The 12,535-nt window shown below is 54.0% G+C and overlaps 1 protein-coding gene across 3 annotated transcripts in view; it reads left to right on the top strand.

The window, feature by feature from the left end:
• The window catches only part of AK8 (adenylate kinase 8), a 128,701-nt gene that overhangs the window by 14,422 nt on the left and 101,744 nt on the right, over positions 1-12,535 (top strand). For all 3 annotated transcript variants that reach the window (XR_003790900.1, XM_029204033.1, XM_029204034.1), the window contains one exon: positions 7,099-7,167. Coding sequence is in view for 2 of the 3 variants with exons in the window: in XM_029204033.1 (XP_029059866.1) it covers positions 7,099-7,167 (69 nt within the window). In the remaining variant the exon portion in view is untranslated. The remainder of the gene's footprint in view (positions 1-7,098; positions 7,168-12,535) is intronic.

The following is a 12,535-nucleotide window of genomic DNA, read 5'->3' as shown; positions in this document are numbered from 1 at the left end:
TCTAGGATAAAGATGCTTTTATTAGGGTTAGAAAATTCAACGGCGAGTAGGGCGTTTAAGGAAATTCCTCCTGGGTTTCATTACTCTGATTATCAGCATATTTCAGACCACATCGAAGTGCTTTCAAGGGTGTCTTGTTGGGGCTCTTTGGTTCGGAAGCCGGGTGGAGGGAAGATGAAAGGCCGAGGCGTCAGGACTGATCAAGGAGGGAAGTGCTCTGAGGAGTGGGGGTGGGTGCGTGGCCTTGCCGCAGACGCAGCCCGGCCAGCGAGGCCACTCATTAAGTGTTGTCTTTAAAGCATGTGCTGATCTGGAGCCTTCACAGCTCTTTCTGCAAGCAGCAATAATACCTTCAAATACATAATTTTCTCCTGCTAATCTTGGCTCTGCCCTCCTATACAGAATTCTCTTATGTAGCGGGTGTTAACCAAGACGCTTCCATCTTCGGAATTTCCAAATGGTTTCTGAAACACTTCCTCGTCACCTCCTGTATGCCAAGCACCGTCCTGCGTGCCGTGCCGTGGGAGACCCAGAGATGAGTTCCTTCTCCTCGCCCCTGGGAACTTCTAGCCAGTGGGGGAGACCGAGGGTCCCCAACCGAGGATGCAGGGCCAGAAAGCCCTCATGCAGTCAGTCGGTGGCTCGCTTGACTAATTCATTTACTGAGTGTCCTCTGAGCACCTGCTAAGCCCTAGACGTGGCTCTGGGCGGGGAAGAGCGTACAGGTTCCATGGGGAAAGGACATTTCTTTGCAGCAGGAGTTGGATGGAGCTGATTGCTCTAGAGTGTATTAGATTTTTACTGAAAAAAAGAAAAAGAAAGAAAAGGAAAGCTTTATTATTGAAATCCCTGCAGGAAGCATATGTATTTGCAAATTTAAAACTGCATAGTCCAGAGGTGCTCAACCTGAGCAGCACATTAGACTCACCTGGGCCCCACCAGACTCTTTTAGTCTGAATCCCTGGAAGTGGGGGACCAGGCATCTGGATTTAAACACGCTCCCTAGGGAGTTCTCGTCTGGTCATCTGGGAGCCCAGCCCAGACACCATTCCCCTTTTCTCACGGCAGTTTTTACTTTTACAGCACAGTTATGGCTAAATCAAGGTTTCTTTGTTGGCGTTAGAGCAGAACTGCCTGTGTTTGTTGAGTGAATAAATGAGCCACACTCTAAAGGCTGCTCAGACCAGAAGGAGCCAAAGCTGGGTTCTTCCCAACTTCAGTCCCGTTTAATTCCCAACTTCAGTCCCATTTAAAAATTAAGAACCTGGTGTAACATGATGTACCCAAGCGCCCGGTTGTCAGTCACCATTCTTTAACGTCCAAATAATAGCGCTTGTGCCCTTATCCTGCCTCTGTCTACACAGAGAGGTGTAGCCCCCTGCAAGTATTTCTGAGGATTTCCGGGATTGCCCCGCAGTCCTGGCTTCCAAGTCCTCTGGGTTGTCTCCTTCCCTTCCGGCCATTCCATCTCCCACCTGGCTGCTCTCTGTCTTGGAGGCTGTGTTCAGACAGAGCCAGCAGGAGCCCGCACACTCTGTCCTTCCAGTGGTGCGGAATGGTCCTTTTTGGAAGGTTTGGGGCGGGGGGAGGATGGGGACAGCCCAGGATGGAGACAGAGAAACCCAAAGACCAGTCTCTGTAGCTCCTTTAAAGTTCACTGGCCTTTCCCACTACCGGGTTTCCCTCCCCGTCCACCTCCCTCTGCGGGCCTGTCGGTGCCCCGGGGTGGGGGTCTCTGCTCTCCCTTCAAAGCCTCATCTCCTGTCCTCTCCCTCCTCTCACCTCCTGTCCCCGTTCCAGACTCTGCCTGGGCCCTGCCTCTCAGAACCAGGAGAGTCCGTGCCATGTAAGCCTGCTCTGACAGCCCCGAGTAGCAGCAGAAACTTTGAAAGGAGAGTTGTCTTTAAAGGATTCTCGGATCAGTTCTTAAGTGAGCGCAAGTCCAAGTACGGGCCTTCCCTCCCCCACCAGCAGCCCCTCTAGGGAGGCCTCTCCCCTCCTGGCAGACCAGGAGTCTCAACTCCTCCCCTTTCTGCTTTGCTCCAGATGGAAGTTCATAACGGTTGATCAACAGCATGCCCACAACTCCTGAGCAAGTGTTACCCGAAGGTGACACAGTGACGTCAGGGGCCCTGAGGCTGGGGCCTGGTGATGGGACCCTGTGGGCTGCTGCCATCCTGTGGAGGAAGCCCAGGCTGGAGAAGCTCAGTGAGGTGCCCCAGGGGCCAGAGCCAGGGCTTGAGCCTCCAGGGGCTGCGTCTTCGGGGCAGGGGCGGCACCTCCGAGGTTCGCAGGCCAGCAGTTCTGCCCCGGGCTTGGGCACTGGGAGCTGGGAGGAGAAGAAAGGTCCAAACCGGGGCCAACGCAGCTGATTCTGCCCTTTACGGCAAGGAGGCAGGCTGGCGGTCGCGTTGCCACCGAGTGGGATGCCGGGGGGGCAGGGGCCTGCACCTGGGCTGGGCCTTCTAGGTGACCAGCAGGGGCTGCACTGGGCTCCATCCGTTTGTCCCTGATTCTCCCCCAAAAGCCAGGCTCTGGGGGCTGGGGTGGGAGAGCACAGCAGAGCTCGGGAAGGAAGGGAGCCTGATTCTTGCAAAGACAGTTTGGCAGGACTCCGAGCAGCGGACCCTGGGAAGCCCCCGCTGCTGACGTGACACATCAAAGCTGGCACCTAGACAGCACAGAGGCAGTGAGTGGCGGGGAGAGCACTCGCGAGGGGCCGAGCTCAAAGTCGCCGGCCTGTCCCCCGCCGTGGGGGGCGCCGCGCTCCACCCGGACCCGTCGCCTTTCAACCCGTGTTCTTTTTTTTTTTTTTTTTTTTGCGGTACGTGGGCCTCTCACTGCTGGGGCCCCTCCCATTACGGAGCACAGGCTCCGGACGCGCAGGCTCAGCGGCCGTGGCTCACGGGCCCAGCCGCTCCGCGGCATGTGGGATCTTCCCGGACCGGGGCACGAACCCGCGTCCCCTGCATCGGCAGGCGGACTCTCAACCACTGCGCCACCAGGGAAGCCCTCAACCCGTGTTCTTTGATTAGCTTGCACCCCCTTCGTCTCCCGCGTCCCAGAACCTGTTTGAATGCTGCTTCCCGAATGGGTGATGGCAGGGAAGGGAGAGGAATCTCAGGATGGAAACCAGCTGCGCCTGGGGTCGGCGGGGGACACCAGGGGACAGGAAAGGATAGAAGACATGTGGAGGGGAGGGGCAGGGCTGCTCCCTGTTCCCCTCGGCAGCCGCGGGGGTGGGGCGGTTCCTGGGATCGTTGGGGCATATGGGCACCAGCAGGGCACTCTCCCTCTCCGGCAACTTCTTCCACGTGGGGTAGGGTCTTGGGTGCTGGAATTTGCTTAAGTCGGTGATGCTCCAGGTGTGGTCCCCCGACCAGCATCCTCGGCATCACCCGAAAACCTACTCGAAATGCAGATTTCCCAGCCTAACCCGGACCTGCCGAGTCAGACACCCTGGAGTCAAAAGCTCTTCCGGGATGCACGCTCAAGTTGAGAACTACTGGCTTAAGCAGGAAATTGGCAGAGGGCAGATGTAAGGACACAGAGGCGTCTTAGGAGATACTGAAACCAGGGACCAGATGCCGGCTAGCCTCCCTCTTGTCTCTGGCCTACTCATTCATTCATCCTCTCTCCCCCGCTCACTCTTGTTCTTGACTTTTGCTGTCCACTTCTAGAAGCCATAGTGGCCCCATAACTTTCAAGGGGCGACATTACAAGTTCCCATCAGAGGCGCCCCCTCCCTTATCCTCTTGCTGTCTGCTCTTCCTCTTCCAATTCCACATCCTGGAAAAGCCATTCTGGGGCTGAGAGACCTGGTTTCTCTCTCTCCTTTTGTACTGGTTTTATTCCCTTATACTCCCCCCTGTGCCTGCAAAGTGGCTGCTGCGGCTCCAGCTGTTACATCCTCTCAGCTCCAGATCCAGTGGAAAGCAAGGTTCCTGCCCCTGATGGTTGCACTCATGTCCTGGGCCTGACTCTCACGCGCTGGGACTGGGCCTTGGGCAGCCTCTGAAACAATCACAGTGGCCAGGAGTGGGATATGCTGATCAGCTTGGACCCATCAGGGCCCTCCTCTGGATCCGATGGTGGGCTTGACCGCACAGAAACTGTAAAGGCTGAAGGACAAGACAGTGTGGCCTCAAAGGAACTTTGGGGGACTGTATATTACTGGAGGTGGAGTGTATGGATGCTGGGCAGAAAATAAAAGCAAACACTGAAGTATTGTTACTCATTTCTACTGGTGTAGTGTGTGAGGCCTGAAGGGGGCAAGTCCCAAGGTCACCCAGCTGGCTGGAGCTGCAGCAGCCATTATGTAGGCAAGAGGTGGGAGTTTGAACCATGAATGGAGCCAGCCTTGGGCAGGGGTTGGGGGGATGAGCCCTAATGCTGAGGGTGAGTCTCTGCTCTACATAAAAACGTCTGTTCCAGGAACCCCCCACCCCCCAGCAATGGGCCTTAGCATTTGGAATTTATGTTGACTTCCCACATCTTTTATCAGAGGTGTGAGTGGGAGTTGGGAGAGATTTGGGCCCAGGCATCAGTGGCCCACTGGGCAGAGCTGCTTCCTCATCCAGATCCTTGCTGAGGAAGGAGGTGCAGGGCTTATTAAGGGGGCCTGAGGGTAACAATTGCCATAGCACCAAGCCCTTGCTGGGGGCCACGCACGTCCCAGGCGTCACGTGTATTACCTCATTTAATCCTCATGGCAACTCTTTGAAGCGCTTGGTCCTCGTCTCATTTACAGACGCGGAAAGTGAGGCTCAGAGCACCGAAGGCACTGTCCAGGGTCACTCAGCAGGTGACCAAGGTCCAAATCATGAGTGTCTGAGTCCCCGGCCAATCCAGTGGTCCCCCAAGGTGCTCCCTGGGAACATTCTTTCCCCACTCGGGCCATCCTTCTCCTGAAGCCGGAGAGAACCTTCTGGATCACAGCTCACAGGCCTTCCACCTCCTCCCCCTCTAGCCCCTGGCCCTCCCCTGTGAGCCGGTTCCCGGGACACCCTTCACTGCCACCTCCACATGCCCAGGCCCAGCGTGCTTTTGTTGGGGAACCCATTCAAACGACTCAAAGAGAAGACAGGTCAGGGTGCTGCCTGTAGAATCAAGGTGAACTCGAGCCCCTGTGGGGACTGGCCCCTACCTCCCAGCCCTTCTCTGCACATCTGGTTCCCCACTCCCTCTCTCGGAATCGCTCTGTGTGCGAACTGACCGAAGCCGCTTCACTGCGCGCAGGTAAACACGGAGGGGGCCGAGTGCTGTCTATTCCCCTGACTCTCTCCCAGGACGTAACGAGAGTGAGGTGGGGACGGGTTCTGCCACGTGCATGGACGCTTATTAAAACGCCATTTCTAAGTCAGCAGCCCCGAGCGTTCCCACAGCCTGTCCCAGAGGCTCCATGATGTCCCAGCTCTCTGTCCCTTTAGGTGCTCCTTCATCACTCCAGGCAGACACGGCAGCATTCCCGAGGCAGGATCTGGTCACTCTGGACGCTGGCTCTAAAATGAGAGGTCCAGACTTTTCTCCAGCATCACTGACATGTTGCCAGGCCCACCGCTTGCCCTAAGGATACTTCGGGAAATTAGGGGAAAGTGCTCGTTCTCCCGGGCCTACGTGTTCCCGCTTCAGGGTCCCCAGCTTGGCAAAAGGAGTGTAAGGTAGATTTCCCCTGCCCCTCACTGCACAGCTGGGTGCCTCTGGGCTCCCCTGCTGGGCCGTGGCCCTGAGGGCCCTCACCCGCACGTGGCAGAGGCCCTGCCCCCTCCTGGAGGCTGCTCAGCCCGGACATAGCTTGGGATGTGTGGCCCGGGGCTGGCCCAGGAGTCTCCCTTGGCCGAGTGTTGGGGGGTTTGGGGAGAAGCACCTGCTTTTAGTGACCAGAGGTCAAGGGGACACCTGGGAGCGGGTTTTCCAGGGGCATGGGCTCTGGGGCGTTTGAGGTTTTGTTAGAAAGAGCAGACCTGGTTGTGAAAAATGGGATGTCACTTCTGATCCGAGAGAGACAGCTGAGAAGAGAGGAAGCAGAAGGAAGGCCACTCTAGGTGCCACTCCGCGTCCCCCGCGACCGCTGCTTGTTTGTCCTTCCCAAGCCTGGCCTGCCCGGGTTCAGGTCCTGCCTCTGCTCCTCCCTGGCTGTGTAGCCCAGGGAGGTGACCTAACCTCTCTGGCGCCCAGCTTCCCCATCCGTATAAAGGGGATGAAAATAGTACAGACTGCACAGAGCTGTAAACATTGACTGCTGTAGCCTGGCGCCCAGCGCACGCTCAGCAGAAACCACCAGCGTTTTCAGTACTTACTGAGCGAATTAGGGAACATGAAATTGCGTTAAGTCATCAGTCAGCAGGGGCTTCCTCCATCCCCGACGCTGTTTTGGTACAGGGGCAGAAGTGTGCTGGTCAATGTTTCACAACCAGCTCTCTGAGGGAAAAAGCCCTCCTTTGTAGCATTTGCCCATTTCCGTGGTACAAATGCCACAGAATACCAGGGCCTGCTTCAGGCTACCACCGTGAGGTCACGGAACGTGGGTTTGGGAAGAGATGTGCACCACCGGCTCCCTCTCGTACACCGTTGTCTGGGGGACAAAGCAAGTAAGACTCAGTCCTTTTCCTCCAGGAACTGTGAAACTTTTTGGGGAGACAGACATGTGAGCAGGCCCCTGGAAGGGTGTCTGGTTAGTGCAGTAACAGAGTTTGCCATCGAGGATTATGGCAGCCGCCAACCCAGCCCGGGAAGGGTCAGGGAGGGCTGCCTGGAGGCAGTGGCACTTGGGGCTGAGGCTCAGCGGGAACCTGGAGTCACCCAGGTGGCGGTGGGGCAGAGCATTGGGGCGGGGGCTCAGGAGAAGCCAGAGCATGGAGGTGGGCGCGCATGCATGTTGGGGGTCATCAAAGAGGAGCCCAGGCTGGACGAGGGCAGGGCCGCAGTCTGGGCCTGGGCTTCATAGAGGCCACAGGGCCCCGGCCCGGGACCTGGAGAAGCTTCGCGTCCACAGGGCTGGGTCCTTGGTTCTTAGCGAGCCCGCTGGCCTGCCAGTTTGTGTCCCTTTGAGCCCCACACGGAAGGTCAGAGTCTCATCCTGTGTCATCTTTCCTGTAGACGTTGCCCGACATGCTGCTCGTCAGACTGGTTCAGGAACGCCTGAGGGAAGAGGACTGCGTCAGGCGGGTGAGAAGCCCTGCGTGGAGCCAGCGGGGGCTCCGGGGAGAGGGGGCCTCCTTTACCAGATGAAGGAGACTGAGGGCCGTGTGTTTATGTCCCAGAGCAGAGATGACCTGCAGCGAAGGGTAAGAACCTAAACTCGGTGAAGGTCGGGCTGTACACGTGGATTTCACCTTGGATGGAGGAAAAATAACAAGGTGGCATCTGGGGAGCCCATCGGGGTTCCTGTAGGAAAGAGCTGGCCCACCCCACGGGGTCACAGGAGAGCCTTTAATGGAAGGACAGCTGCAGAAGTGGGGAGGGAGGCGCCCCGGACCTGGAGGGGCAGAGGGAGGATTGGGGGGGCCCCGAACTCTCCTTCCATCCTCGGACCTCTCGCCAGCGCTCTCTTCCGCCAGACCCCGTGAAGCCAGAGGGCAGGGGTCCAGGTGAGGCCGTCCGTGGAGGTCAGCCTCCTGGGGCGTGGACGGGGGTTGTGATATTGTGATTTATAAGAAGAAATGTGTATTTGGTCTTCGTCCAATTTATCAGTTGTTTGGGAATTTTTTAGTATTCCATGTTAATTTTTCGCTTGTGTGTTTTACTGTTATCTCTTTGTAGGTGTTTTTGTTTTTCTGTTTTTTAGTGGATGACCTAACAATTACAATATACAAACTTAGATTTCCACAGTCTACTTAGAGTCGGTATTTTACCATTTCAGGCAGAATGGGCAATATTGGTCTCTTTCCTGTCTTCTCTTTATGTTGTAGTTGTCTTATGTTTTCATCTATATGCATCAAAAATCTCATCGGGCAAAAGTTATAATTTTCGGTCTCAATCATCAAACGTATTTTAAAAACTCGAGAGGAGAATAGTTTGTTATATTTATTCAGGTATTTACTATTGCTCTTGTTCCCCCTTCATTCCCGATGTTCCAAGTGTCCCCTTTCGTCTGAAAAACTTTTTAGCAATTCTTCTAGGGTAGGTATGCCGGCAATTAATTCTCTTGCTTTTCCTTCCTCTGAGAATGTCTTTATTTTGCCTTCATTCCTGAAGGATAGTTTCTTCGGGATTCAGAATTCTAGACCGACAGTTTTTTCTTTCAGCACTTTGCAAAATGTTTCACTTTTAACACTGTGGTTTCTGGTGAAAATCCATAGTCATTCAAACTCATAAATAATGTGTCCTTTCTTTCTTGCCCCTTTCAAGATTGTTTTCTTTGTTTGTAATTTTCAGAAGTTTATGATATGTCTGGGCATGAATTTTTTGGGATTTATTCTTTGTGGGGCTCCTTGAATTTAAACGTTTATGTTTTTCTCCAAACTTGGGAAGCTTTCAGCCGTTGTTTCTTCAACTAAATTCCCACACCATTCTCTTTCTTCTCCCCTCCGAGGCTCCACTGGCATGAAGGTCAGGCCATTCGGTGTTCTCTCATGGGTCGCTGAAGCTCTATTGTTTTGTTCTGTTTTGTTTTGTTCTATCTTTTTTTCTCTCTGTTGATAAGATTGATAATTTGTATTGAACTAGCTTCAGGCTCATTAAATCTTTTCTCTCTCATCTCCAGGCTACTCTTGAGCCCGCCCAGTGAGCTTTTAATTTTGATTATTGTATTTTTCAGTTCTACACATTCCATTTGGTTCTTCTTTCTGTCTTCTGTTTCTTTGCCGAGGATTTCTATGTGTGCCTTTGTTCACAGGGAGCTTTGTCGTTGTCGTTGTTTCAGTAATAGCTGCTTCACTGTCTTGTCTGACAATTCCAGCCCTTGAGTCACGTTGGTAGTGGTGTCTAATGTCCCATCCCATGTGAGCTGAAGTTTCCTGGTTCTCCCTGTGCTAAGTAATTTTGTACCCTGAACATGCAAAATGTTGCCCTGAAACTCTGGGTCTTGCTTGAATCCTATGACGAATGTTGATATTTTCGTCTTAGCAGACAATTGATTGAGTTGGGCTCGGGTCGCAAGTTCTAACCGCCTTCTCTGGGCCGTGGTTTCCACCTCAGTTCTGTTCGCAAGCCTTTGCAGTGCTGTGTGGTTCTCTACAGCTCTGTGCTGTGTGGGTGCCACTCAGGGGGGCCTGGGCAGTGGTTGTGCTGTAGGTCATTTCTCAGGAAGGCTGGAAGGCTGTTCGGGGTCAGCCCCATGCGTGCACACCTCGGGGGTGAGGCGGGAGTCCATAAACGATGTCATATGGTTGCTTTCCTGCGCTCCCCTCTTTGCCGTCTTCTTGGTGACCTCCAGTTTCCTGGTGTCCCCCTATTTGATCTTTTGGCCAGAAAGCTGGGCCTTTATCTACCTGGCTCTGTCACAGGCTTCCTGTGACAATGCTTGTGACCAGGGCCAAGTGGCGGGAGGACAGTGAGAGGAAAAATTCACGGGACTTTGCTGCATTTTCTAGGGACTGGGGAGGAAGGGTCCCCTGCGCTGTAAGAGTTTCAGGCCCCCGCAGGCCCCCTTTGTCAGGCAGGATGGCCTCAAGGCGGGAGTGCAGAAAAACAGAAAAGAAAAGAAAACACAGGGAGATTTCCCCTGCTCTCTCTGTGTTGGGAGTTCCATTTCTTTTTAAATTTTATTTATTTATTTATGTTTGGCTGTGTTGGGTCTTCGTTTCTGTGCGAGGGCTTTCTCTAGTTGTGGCGAGCGGGGGCCACTCTTCATCGCAGTGCGCGGGCCTCTCGCTGTTGCGGCCTCTCTTGTTGGGAGCACAGGCTCCAGACGTGCAGGCTCAGTAGTTGTGGCTCACGGGCCCAGTTGCTCCACGGCATGTGGGATCCTCCCAGACCAGGGCTCGAACCCGTGTCCCCTGCATCGGCAGGCGGATTCTCAACGACTGCGCCACCAGGGAAGCCCGGGAGTCCCCTTTCTTACTTCTCGAGCCAGAAATAGGGGCTCCTGGCCCCGTCTCTGTCCCTCCCTATTGCCCATCTCAGGTCTCAGGCTGCCTGGAGAGACCAGCTCGGGGACGCCGGCTTGCAGGGATCTTGAACTTTGATCTTCTTCCCCAGTTCACCTACTACTGTATTGATACTCCCTGAGTCCTCAGATGCCCGCCCTTTGCGTTCTGTCCGTGCATCGTAGCTGCTTTCAGTGGGGCTGACAGGTTACAGCGGGCGTACTCTGTCTTGCCCAGAACCGGAACTCGTGGGCGCACACACACAGACACATACATACACTCTTTTGCTCAAAAATTGATTGAGAGGCCCACATCTGGAAAGATGCCTGGGCACCTTCCCAGGGCACTGGTGAAGGAGGAGCAGTTCTCACAGGCTTGCTCTGCATGGTCCTCAGCCGCGTGGGTCTAAATCACGAGAGAGCCTCAAGTAAGCTGCAGTCTGAGTTTCAAAGCCTGGTCTGAACAGCCTGTTTTCCTCTGACTTCAAATTGTTCCCAGCGAGCTGATTGTCTCTTACTGCCCAGGCCTAGGCAAGCGCCCAGAGCTCAGAGGCCAGTCTACATCGGGGGTAGACACATTCTTTTCTGTCCAGGCTAGATAGTAAATATTTTAGGCTTTGCAGACCGTACAGTCTTTGTTGCAATTTCTCAATTCTGATGTAATGTGAAAGCAGCCATACATGATAGATAAATGAAAGGGCATGGTTTGTTCCAGTAAAACTTTATTTATAAAAACTGGCAGCAGGCTGTAGTTTGCTAACCCTTGTCCTAAATGATACTTTCACACGATGATAAAAACAATTCTACCCTTTCTCTTCAGTTCTAAATAAAAAACAGACCTCCACCTTCCAGCAATGTTAGGAGAAAGGCCACTTAACCACAGACTTTGGTTGTAACCAAGTTCCCTCCTAGTGACCCGGCTCCCAAGCCCCCCGGCTCGATTCCACCCACTCCAGTCAAGTGCCCTCTGTAGGCACGGCATTGTCCATCCTGCTGGGACCCTGCCCCCTGCCCCCACTCACCCTTCTCAATTCCCCATGAGCAGGGTGGTACCCTGGGCCCCAGGCTCACCACATGCAGTTGGAGACAGAGCCTCACGTGCCCAAAACAAAGCCGACTGGGAAGGCTTGTGATGGGGCCACAAACACAGTGTGAAGGGAAACCAGGCCCAGGGGAGTCGAGTTGTCACCGAAGCCTCTCGAGATGGGGGCGGGGCAGTCTGCGGAGAGGCTGTCTCGGGCAGAGGGGCCGGCAGGCAGACAAGGCAGGACTGGGAATATAGCTCCCCCGACCCCTACCGCCGCCTTAGTTCAACCAACCTCAGACCAACTCTTCCTAAAACTGACCCACCCATCGGTCACCCTCTTATCTGGGAAATGGTGAAAGAATCGTTTGTCAGGAGTGAAGGGGAGGGCAGAGCACCCTAAGTGACTGGAAACGGGACGGGACTTTCTCGTACAAAACACTCTTTGCCTTAATCCGTAATTGGTTATGACTTGCCGAGTCTAATTCAACTCTGGCCTTGCGGATCCCCAGGCAGGAAGCGTTTGGGTCTGCCTTTCGTCTCTTTGCTCTTCAGAGCTGAGCTGTTTCTCCTCTTCACCAGCACTGCTTGTCACATGGTGGGTGTCACTCCTTTGGTATGAGTGCACCCAAGTCACCCAGACCGGAACCCCTCAGCGGGATGGGGGCTGTATTTTTTTTTTAATTAATTAATTAATTAATTTTTGGCTGCACTGGGTCTTCGTTGCTGCACGCAGGCCTTCTTTAGTTGGGTTGAGCGGGGGCTACTCTTTGTTGCGGTGCGCGGGCTTCTCATTGCGGTGGCTTCTCTCGTGTGGAGCACGGGCTCTAGGCGTGCGGGTTTCAGTAGTTGTGGCATGCGGGCTCAGTAGTTGTGGCTTGCGGGCTCTAGAGCACGGGCTCAGTCGTTGTGGCGCACAGGCTTAGTTGCTCCGCGGCATGTGGGATCTTCCCGGACCGGGGCACGAACCCGCGTCCCCTGCATTGGCAGGCGGACTCTCAACCACCGCGCCACCAGGGAAGCCCTGATTATTTAAAATTTTTTTTAACCTCTGTAAGTCACTGAGTCGTGGTTTCTGGGGAAAATAGGATGACTTTCTCTGTGATTTCAACTGGACATCCCAGATTTGCCCTCAGTAATCTAGGATAGTCTCTCAAACACACGTTTAACTTCCAGAAGGCTTTCTTGAGCTTCTCTGAAAGCCCAGGCTGCACAGCTCACCTGCAGCACGGACACACGTGAGCCCAGGCATCCCAAGTCCTTGCCGACAGCTACCGCCATCCTCAAAATGGTCATAACGTTTACGAGCATTATTCATTAATTATAAGTGACATTACGGTTAGTTATATCGTACTCTATGCTGTACTGTGCATTGCACTTAACGCTGTTGGTGGACTCAATACGCTTTGTATTAATATTTGTCATATTCATTGTCACTGTCATTCCTCTTCTGACGATGCTGGTAGATGTTGTCTGGACTCCAA

Source organism: Monodon monoceros, unplaced genomic scaffold (assembly GCF_005190385.1).
Source record: "Monodon monoceros isolate NGI ecotype Baffin Bay Population unplaced genomic scaffold, NGI_Narwhal_1 Super_Scaffold_5, whole genome shotgun sequence".
In the NCBI taxonomy this organism is placed as follows: Eukaryota; Metazoa; Chordata; class Mammalia; order Artiodactyla; family Monodontidae; genus Monodon; species Monodon monoceros.
Note: the sequence above shows the minus strand (reverse complement) of the source record. Positions and strands in the feature narration are given on the sequence as shown.